We start from the raw sequence: 11095 nt of genomic DNA, 5'->3' as shown, positions 1-11095 counted from the left end.
GGGAGGGGGAGGGGAGGGGGAGAGGAGAGAGAGGAGAGGAGGAGAGGAGAGGAGAGGAGAAGAGAAGAGAAGAGAGGAGAGATCCCCTCCCCCCTCCCCAACACAGAATGGGCATTTAATGCCAACTTCACAACTTCACCAGTTTATATAGTTTTCCCAAAGGATCAGACCAACAAGTTTGCTGGGTTCTCCACAAAAATGATGGACTCTCAGGGGCCCAAATGATACCTTCACTTTAAAAGTCAGTATGGTTGTTTACTGTCAAAGATTCAGCATAATTTAGCCAGATTCTAAATTGAGCAGGATCAAGAATTGCCAGGGAGTTCAAGAAGAAACTTTTTTAAAAATCTAAAATGGGCTAGTGGTGTCCTTAAAAAGAGCCAATTTAGCCATTTCAAATACACGTTGTCAGATATAGAGGAATTACAGGGTCTTTCCACTTGCAAGGAGTGTTTCCTGTGTACCTTCTTTAAAAGGAAGCTTCCTAAGCCTAAAGAAGTTCATGAAGATGTGCACGATCAGAGGTTTCTATCATAGCACACATTATGTTAGACTAGTATGTTAGAATTGCTTTGCTTTTGAGAGAAAAATAACAACTTTTAGAGCCAACTTCCTAATCACAGACACAACACAGGACTGGGGATACAGGACTGGGGATACGGCTCAGCTGTTAGAGTGCTTGCTCTGTAAAGATGAGGATGTGGGTACTAGCTCCAGACCCACATAAAAAAAAAAAAAACAGGGCTGTTAACATGAACCTGTAACTCCAACACTAGGGAGGCAAAGACAGTATGTAATCCCTGTAGCTTGCTGGCCAGCCATCCCAGTATAGCTTAGCCTACTAGATTCCTGGCCAGTAAATGATTCTGCCTAAAAAAAAAAAAAAGATGGTACCTGAGAAACTATATGCCTCCGAATACACATTATATGGGCACAATTAAATAAATAAGCAAGAAGTAGCCAAGTTCTTTATCCTTGAAATGGTACAATTACTCATTTTCTGAAGTGATTAAATTATTGGATCTTGATGCATCTTAATGTTTTGATATTTGACAGCATTCTTATAAACTCTGTGAAGAAAAGAAAAAAAAAAAAAAGAAAGAAACCTAGTGTGAGCTTGTATACTTAGGAGCTTGATGAGGGGGTCTAACAGTAACAGCAGACGAGGAACCAACAAGAGGAGACTAGAGACTACCATAGTGGCCCAATCAGAACCGAGAAGGCCTCATGCAGACAGCTGCTTGAAGGAATGAACCAGAAAGAGCTGATAAAAATTGACACTATCACAAATTGAAATGCACTTAAGTCTGTCACCTTCCAAACACTATAGCTTGCCAACACAAACATCACAAAGTGGACCACTCTTGTGACCACATTTGCCTGGGAACTGCGGCTTGCTGCCCCTGCCCAGCATCCTGAGAGTATAGTATCCCATGTCACCAGCCCAGGAAATGACAAAATCTGGATTGAAACACAGCGTCTACTGAGTGTATATTGCTTTCACACCATCACGAATGTGAAAAATCATAGGTCAAACCATCTGGGAGCTGCCAATGTAGGCTTTGAATCACACTTCCGGCTTGGTGCGTCACACTGCTGCACCGATTTAACTTACTTCTGTGGTTTCTATAAAAACTTTTGGATGGCATACTGTGTCTGTGGCGGATGGGGGCTGGGGCTCCCAGTACCTCCGTCTTGCTCTGTGATTAGACTTTCCCTCTTTATTCAGTATATTTTGACTTAAATACCTTATTATAACAATCCTATTTTATTTTTGAAATATGACTGAAAATGCTCAATTTACAGGTGGGGAAATGACTCAGTATTAGAGCACCTGCTAATCACATGTGAGGCCCTGGGCTCAAGTCCCACAACACGGCAAAAGAAAAAAAATAGGAGGCTTAAAATATTAACATATCAGAGGAAACTATATTTATAAAAAAGAAAACATATATCAACCATGCATCTTTAACATTGCTTAGTTTGCTTGCTTTTATTTTTGTTTTTGTTTTGTTATTGTTTGTTTTTGAGCCAGGATCTTTCTTTCTTTCTTTTTTTTTTTTTTTGGTTTTTCGAGACAGAGTTTCTCTGTATAGCCCTGGCTGTTCTGGAACTCACTTTGTAGACCAGGCTGGCCTAGAACTCAAAAATCCACCTGCCTCTGCCTCCCGAGTGTTGGGATTAAAGGCTTGCGCCACCACACCAGGCTCAGACAGGGTCTTTCTATGTAGTCCAAGATGGCCTGATGCTATGAGTCTCCTGCTTCAGTCTCCTGGGGTTACAGATGTGCACCACCATGCCTGACTTCAATGTTTTATTTCTAAGCATTGTTCTAAAGTACAATAAAAATTATCAAAGTTTCACATATATCATATAATCCTCCCAATATTGTAATATTTCCCAAATTCTCATAACTGTAAAAAAAGTACTTTGTTATAGTGTTATAAATAAGCCAACAGTGGGCTGGCGTGATGGCTTAGCGGGTAAGCACTGACTGATTTTAAGAAGGTCCTGAGTTCAAATCCCAGCAACCCCATGGTGGCTCATAACCACCCGTAATCCCGTATTGAGATCTGACACCCTCTTCTGGCACATCTGAAGACAGCTACAGTGTACTTACGTATAATAATAAATAAACAAACAAATAAATAAAAAATAAGCCAACAGTATAAATTATTATTAACAACATACGCACAATATCTCTTATCAATATAGGCCAAAACATTATGTGGTTGGAGAGATGGCTCAGTGGTTAGAAGTACCTGTTGCTCTTGCAAAGGACCAGGATTCGATTCCCAGAACCCACATGGTGATTCACAGCCATCTATAACTCCAGTTTCAGGGAATCCAATAGTCCTTTTCTGACCTCTGAGGGCACCAGGCACATAGACACATGCAGACAAAGCAACCACACACATAAAATAAGTATGTCCAAAAGAATAAATATATAGATAACAATTATGAAACAGATTGATTGATTCAGTTTTGTGTTTTCTTTTGCCCTTCAGGCATTAGGATTTTTATCTTCTTATGGAATAGGAATGGAATATGACCAAGCCAAGGTAAAGTCAACACTATTTTTTTTTTCTGTAACAAAATTTATTTACTTAAAAGGAACACTGGATACAATCTATTCTTAGAGAGGCTCACTGTAAGTGAGGCATTAAAAGTACCCACTAAACAGAAATTTAGCAATCTGCCACAAACTTCTTAAAGCCTCATATGCTAGGTTCTTTGCCAAAGGTATGTAATATCTACTTCATAGAATTTTAAAATGAAAAAAAGTGGTGTACCATCTGCCATGCCTTTATCCCACTCTCTACTCCCTGGTAACCCCCCAAATGGAAGCCATCATAACAGAACAGATTGGAACTTGGGACATACTTTGGAGTGAGTGGCTCTCCGGTCATTACTGGGGTAGGAATAGAAAAAAACAGTGCTTGGTTTGAGTTCCAAACTTAGGAAATCTATGTCATTGTATTTCTTGTACCTTAGGCACTGATATATTATACCTTTGGAAGTGCTGGAGGAAGCATGATGTCCCAGATGATTCTGGTTGGTAAATTAAATATTCTCAGATCAAAATATATGTAACTACAGCATTCTTTGACTATTAACACCCATGCATGCTTGCTTTCTAGGGGTATAGATACTTGTCAGGAATTAATGTTCTGCAAAATTGTGAAGTTGCCCTAAATCATTACAAGAAAGTGGCAGATTATAGTGAGTAATTGTCACTATTATTTTGGAGGGAGTGTTTGTTTGTTTAATGATTGGGTTTTGTTTGTTTGTTTGGTTGGTTGGTTTTGGTTTTGGTTTTTGAGACAAAGTGTCATTGTATATAGCTTTGCCTGGCCTGGAACTCTCTATGTAAACCAGGCTAGCATCAAACTCACAGAGATGTGCCTGCTTCTACTTCCCAAGATCTGGAATTGAAGGTGTGTGCCACCACCTCAGCACTCATAATTCATCTTAATATAAACAGACCTGAACCTTACCTCAGTGATAGAACACTTGCCTAGCATCTACAAAAATGTGGGTTTATTCAATCTCCCAACATTAGAAATAAAACAGACTTTTACCAAGCAGTTTTTAAAATATCAACACCAGGCGGGGATGGGATGTGGCTTGGCAGCTGGAGGGCTTATTGTGCAAGCATGAAGATGTGAATTCAAATCCGAAATCCACATTTTAAAAAAAAAAAAAAAAGAGCAGGGCGTGGTGGCACATGTTTGTAATCTCAGCTCTGGGGAAGCAAACAGGCTGATCCCTGGGCTTCCTGGGTAGATAGCCTACTTACTCAGTGAGTTCCACAACAGCCATAGATAGACCTTGCATCAAAAGACAAGATGGATAGCCCTTGAAGGAAGAAACCCAAGGTTGACTCCTGGACTCCATACTCACACATTTCACACACAGGTACACACACACACACACACACACACACACACACTTACATTCGTGTGCATGTGCACAGACATATACCTGCACTCATAAATCAATACCAGTTGGCATATATTTATCAAAATAGTGAATATATTACTAACATCTGGTAAATGTAATATTTTTAATATAATCCAGAGCTTAAGCAGCCTTAATTATTTTTTTAAATGTTCTAAATGATTGTACAAATGTCTTTAATTTTTAATATTTATCTCTAAACATTTCTGCATTGCTTATTGTTATAATATTTGTTCCTTTTTTTTCCAAGACAGGGTCTCACTATGTAGCTCCGGCTTTCCTGGAACTCACTATGTAGACCAGGCTGGCCTCAAACTCACAGAGATCCATCTACCTCTGCCTCCTAAGTGCAGGAATTAAAGTTGTGTACCACTATGCCCTGCTATAATGTTTTTCTTGAACTGATAAAGATAAAGCAAACTCCCCTAAGCCTAACATATATAATGTTGGATGGCTTGTTAACAGTTCCTAGTGTGGGGGCATGGTGGTATGGGCCTGTAATCTCTGCACTTGGGACAGGGAATCAGAGGAAGGTCACTTCAAGTTTGAAGCCAGCCAGAGCTAGATAAAGACATCCCATCTCAAAAAAGAAATACATGAAAATGGAAAAAAATATATCCTAGCGAAACAAATAGAAGACACACAGGAGGGGGTCACTCTATGGTTCAAACTGTCATTGTTCTACTGTGAAATTCTTGTCTACAAAAACAGAGCATGGGGCATTCTACATTCTTAGGGGCTCATCTGAGTTGTGGGGCATTCTACATTCTTAGTTGTATGTCTCATTGCATCTTACAAAATTACTCAGAGAGATAACACACGGTTCTAGATAGAAGTAGGTCTAGTCATTAACTTCTACCTTCAGAAGAACATCTACACATGTATGGCAGACGTCAGGGAAAAGAAAGGGCTTGAAAAAAAATTACTTTTGAGTTTCAGAGGCTATTTATGACAGGGTCATATCATATGTTTAATGATAATGGAATTGCTACATATCTATCTCTTTTCTACATTTTTTTAAATCGTTTTTTACATACGGGTTTCAAACTGTACATTTGGTTAGGAGTATTCAAACACATGCATCTTTGCATTTATCATCAGTATCTACAAGGAATAACTGAGTATCCCTTATTCTTACATCGCAATGCCCATGCACAGAGGGGATTGTCGGGCATCCCTTTAAAACCTCTGCTCTCGCCCCCTTGCCCACATCTTCATGAGAATCTACGCTGATGAAGTGTATATGAGTTTCAAAAGCAAGTGCAGACCTTCTCCCACTTTTTTATTTTATATCCAAATAAACAAAACACAGCAAGGCTCCATTCCCATGGAGCCTCCCTGTCTGCAGTCCAGATGCCTACAAAATTTAAGCAGAACGAGTCTAACAGTGTCCCTCCGAGTTGATTGTTACTTCTTGCAGCCCAAGAATTCTATCTTCTGGTTTGTTTCCATTCACAGTTGCTGATAAATTGGAAAAAAGTGAAGGTATTCCTGTGGAAAAAGTGAGGCTAACCGAGAGACCTGAGAATCTGAGTTCCAACAGTGAGATTTTGGATTGGGACATATACCAATACTATAAGTTTTTGGCAGAAAGAGGAGATGTTCAGATACAAGTAATGTACATAGAAAAGGCCTCAATTCTTAGAACATGCCAATTGCCAGAGAGCTGGCTCCTTCTGAGTGCCAGGAGGATTATTAGTGCCCTCCTTAGTGTGAAGGGGAGGAGACACCCTCTCCTCTCTGTCCCACTTCTGTTTTGTCCCCTTGCCACCTGCAGCTTTGGGGGCTTATTCAAAAGGTGATTGCCATAAGGATAGTAAGATGATGGTGATGGGGGGGTGATTTTGCATTTCTTCCTGGAAATTTCACTTTTTAAAAACCTAGGTTTTCATTATGGGGAAATAGTACCTCCAATGTTGGTTTTATGTGGGTGAACTCCTGCGCATTCAGAGTGGGAAGAGAACAGCACCTATGTGATCTTAGTGAGACAGACCATGGCCCCTCCATCTGTGAACCTGGTTGTTACAATACACTAGCCAGTGGCTTTCTAAGGAAGCCATATGCCTAGTAGCAACTAACCATCCAATAAGAGACACAGAGTAAAATAAGACTGAAATGTTTCCCCACCTTTTCCAAAGTAAGCCAATAACACCAGGCCAAAACAACGTGTGCACTATAGTAAAATCAACAAATAAATGCTACTTCATTTAACCTAATATTGCTGCTAAAACCACTTTCAAAAATCATTTCTAGGTATCTCTTGGACAATTACATCTAATTGGAAGAAAAGGACTAGATCAAGATTACAGTGTAAGTTGATCTTAAACTTTAGTCCTATAGAGGAGAAGAGTAGAGGTGAGGGAAGCTGAGGGGCCAAGGGAAAACGGAAGAGGGGGAGGTGTGTATGTTGTGGGGAGCCTGCAGCTGCTGCCTTGGTCAGAGCTGCATCCTTGCTTCTGAGGGAAAGCAGCATTCACCAGCGGGTGCATTTTCTGTCCCTGTCTTCAAGCACAAAGCAACTTCCGAGGGGCAACGAAGACAAGGAGTGCCCATGCCTGTGCAGACCCTGAACATGTCCTACCTCTGTATTCTGTTTGTTGGGCTGGAGTTGAGCACAGAGAGCACTCTCACCCCTTGGTCTTGAGCTTCCATCTTCCCCAAAAGCCAGTTGCAGAAGGTCCCCACGGGAAATTTCTGTTAAGCAGTCTGAGGACCTAATTCATCCAGATCACAGCAGATTTGACTAGATCAGAAATGCTTTTTACTATAATTTAAATTAAGCATCACTGTAATGTTGTAAAACATCTAATCATTGTGCTTAATCTTACCTTATTGTGGTGAAGTTGGGGGTCTAATTAACCCTCCAAATGCATAGCAGAGGAAAAGAAATAAATAAACTTAACCTACACAGTACCATCCTTGGTAAGATGCCAACATCACAGGCTAAATTCTTGCTTAGATTCTGGTTGTGGTTTCAAGGTGCCAATCACCACAGATCTGGGGAAACAGAATTCTTTCTAAATAATTATGTTGCAGTTATTGCCATTTTATAAAAGCCATGTGCTCATTTTCTCAAAGGAATGCAAACTCTGTCTCAGCATATAAACCCAGCAGCCTGTGGGACTGAAATCACCCCTTCTAAGGTGGTTACATTAAAAGGGGGGATCTGTTATTATTTTCCATTTCTCTTAATATTGTTATTTTATGTATGTCTTTAATGCTGTATTTTCTCCTTTATATGAGAGATGGTAAACATTAGATAAATGTCAAAGTTAACTTCCTAAAGTAAGTAGTGATTTACATAAGCATATGCATCCCAGGACAGCAGAAATGAAGGTTTCCAGGCTTTTAAAACCTAACTGTAAGCACTGCTTTAGCTCCTTAGATGGGAGTTCTGTATTCATAAGATTACTCTAATGTCCAATTTTAGCTTATAATAAATGTTAGCCATAGTATACATACTGTAACAGAAACTTTGATTGGCTTAAAGATGACACAGCCTTTTTACAGAACCCCCCCAACCCACCACACACATACACACAATCACATACACACACACACACACACACACACACACACACACACACGTAGTCTCAGTCAGTCACACACAGCATGAACACTTAAAAGGGGCTGGAGCCACCTCAAGCAAGTCAAGTGACGTGCAAGCCCTCTGGGGTACCCTGAAGGATCCCCAAGGCTACAGTGGCAACATCTGGGAATCAGGCATCATGAGGACCCATCACAGGCTCTCCAGCAACACTGTTGTAGAGATTTTCTTATGAAAATTTTCTTATGAAAAGATTTTCTTATGAAAAGCCTGGTCTGGAGAGATAAGCCAATTGCTTCAAATCCCACAACTGGAAAGTAATTGTAGTTAAGAAGCAGACGTTGAGGGCTGGTGCAATGGTTCAGCAGCTAAGAGCACTTGTTGCTCTCTCTTATAGAGGACCCAGGTTCGGTTTCCATCACCCACATGGTGGCTTATAACCGTCTTTATCTGCAGTTCCAAAGGCTCTGACACTCTCTTCTGGCCTCCTGTGCATGGTGCACAGACATGCATGCAGGCAAAATATTCACACACATAAAGTAAAAATAAAATTTCAAAATTGAAGAAGCAAAACTTGAATGCAGGACTTCACATTGAACATCTGTGCTATTTTAAGTAAATATCTATTTTTGCACTAGTCCCACGGTATGGCCTCTAAAATCTGCCTCCCCATTTTCAGAGCAAGAATACAAAAGGGCATGGTCATCTCTGCCCAGGTTTCTTCATCTCTGGCTTTCAAATCATTGGCTCCGGACTCATTTTTCTCATCCAGAGACTCCAAGAACATGGGTTTAATTCCAGAACCTTGCCAGCTGTCAGGCACTCTCTGGGACACGTTCAGGCTAATCCTTTCTACAGCTTAGTCTAATGAAGCTGAATGTGTGTGGAAGTTCATCCAAAACTCTGAAATCTTAAGTCTGACTGGCTTATGCTCCGTTAGCCATGGGGGAGAGGGAAGATGAATAGGATACAAAGACCCAAGAGGCTGCTCCTGCAGCTTCTCCCATATTTGACTTCTTGTTCTTCAACTCTCGCCCCTTGGAGAGGATTTTTTTGATTGCTCTAGTGTTCCATGACATACACTCACAGACCACTTATCCTCCTCATAGGATACATAACTCCCTTCACTCTGTTGGTCTTTATTGCTGTCTGTGCCCACAATGGGAGATGTTCATGTTTTTCTTAATCACTAGTTTGTCTTCTACTCAGACAGTGCCTGGATATATGAAGTGCTCGATAAATATGTATTAATGAATGGATTCTAATAGCCTACACATTGGACGATGCCTCTCAGACTGAACTCTGCCACTTCAGCCAGTCTGAGGTTTCAGTCCACTGAAGAAGTTATTACGACAAGGCTCATTTTAAATGTGATGCTCCAGTTTGCTGATCAGCAAATTAAAAATGAAAATGCCCAGGAATAATCACCCTGCCTTTCCCCATCACTGCTTGCTTTTTGATTGAATTAATTTCTCAGAATTTGTTATCGCAGGGAACAATTTGGTCTCTTCCTGACCAACTTTGTAATTATTAAAAATTGTATATGTGCAATTCTTGATTATACTATCTTGAATTTTTCCACATACGAACTTTAATTTCATTTGCATTCTTAAAAATATAAAAGCTCAGAATGAATTACATTAGGAAAACAGGGTACTTGGATGCATATTATTAAAGTGGATGCAGCATAATTAAATTAAAACTGGCAGAGGAATAGTATCAACCCTAAGGCAACTGCATCGTGCTGTCTGCTACCTAATATAGAGAAAGGGCTAATGCCCCATTTCAGGAGGAGCTACAGAGCCCTGGAAAAAAGAAGCGCTCATAATTGTTGTCAGAGTAATGCATTTCCTTCACATAAACTCATTAAACTCATTTAATCTGCTCATGGAAGTCTAATACTGGTTGCATACTTTAGATGTCATTAAATGAGATCAGATATTAATAGTACATCCTTATAACAGCAGTACTAGAATTTAGGAAGAAAGGCCATATAAACATCCATTAAGAAACAGTACAATCTATATCCTCTCATTCTCTATCTAACTATTTTGTCATTCTTTTTATCTCCTCATCTACTCAGCGCTATTAACATGTATTCATAATGCTCAGCACCATTGTCGGGGGACAAATGTAGGAATACATTTTGTTTTAAAATATTGTTATTTATTCTTTGATCTTTCCATTTTTTCATTCCTTAGTAGTGATTATAAATTCACAGAGTTATTTGTTGTGTCTTCACCATACCTACCTCTTACTCCCCACTTACTCCACCTGACCCCCAACACATCCCCCTCTCCCATCCCAATCTCTTCACATAGGCATATATTGATACAGATATAAATTCTTCTGTGAATAAATAAAACTAAGTCCAGTTAGTGGTACCTGCATGCACACGATGTGGAGCCAGCCACTGGAGTATCAACAACCCACCAGCAGTCAAACCCTTACAGAAACTTGACTCTCTATTCCCAAGCACCTTCACCGGCCAGTGGCTCCTCAATTAGGGATAGGGCTTTATAAGGCCCTCCCCCATCCGTGCTGTAATGACTGTCTTGATCTTATCCAGTTCTTGTGCAGGTAGCCCCAGCTGCTGTGAATTCAGACGTGAAACAACCCTATCACTTCTGGAATAAAGCATTTCACAGAATGCCTCCACATTCTCAGGCTCTTACATTCCATCTCCTCTTCCATAATGTTCCTTAACCTAGCGGGGGATAGGGGACGTAGGATAGAACTGAGCATTTACCAGTAATTTATTCTCAAGTCTCTGACCAATCATGAGTCTCTGTATTAACTGTTACTCACTGGGAAAAGAAAAAGGTTGACAGTATATAACCATAAGTATTTAGAAGACAGTTTGATAGCATGGGCATTTAGCAAAATGGAAGTAACGGGTTCTCTCCTAGGGTTTATGCCCTCCAGAGCTATTGGCTTTGGTTCAAGTTAAGAGTATCAGCCGTTATTTATAATAGCCAGAAGCTGGAAAGAACCCAGATGTCCCTCAACAGAGGAATGGATACATTTGGTAATGTGGTACATTTACACAATGGAGTACTACTCAGCTATTAAGAACAATGAATTTAT

The 11095-nt window shown here is 40.1% G+C and overlaps 1 protein-coding gene across 2 annotated transcripts in view; it reads left to right on the top strand.

Moving 5' to 3' along the window:
• Positions 1-11095, top strand: part of Sel1l2 (SEL1L2 adaptor subunit of ERAD E3 ligase) — a 138337-nt gene that overhangs the window by 93086 nt on the left and 34156 nt on the right. The window contains exons 6-10 of one of the 2 annotated variants that reach the window (XM_021194096.1): positions 3009-3062; positions 3496-3555; positions 3642-3723; positions 5920-6074; positions 6715-6771. In XM_021194096.1, coding sequence (XP_021049755.1) covers positions 3009-3062; positions 3496-3555; positions 3642-3723; positions 5920-6074; positions 6715-6771 — 408 coding nt within the window. The remainder of the gene's footprint in view (positions 1-3008; positions 3063-3495; positions 3556-3641; positions 3724-5919; positions 6075-6714; positions 6772-11095) is intronic. The other variant, XM_029536623.1, reaches the window with a different exon arrangement.

The sequence above is a fragment of the Mus pahari genome, chromosome 3, assembly GCF_900095145.1.
Source record: "Mus pahari chromosome 3, PAHARI_EIJ_v1.1, whole genome shotgun sequence".
NCBI lineage: Eukaryota > Metazoa > Chordata > Mammalia > Rodentia > Muridae > Mus > Mus pahari.
The sequence above is the reverse complement of the archived record's forward strand: the minus strand, read 5'-3'. Positions and strand labels throughout refer to the sequence as shown.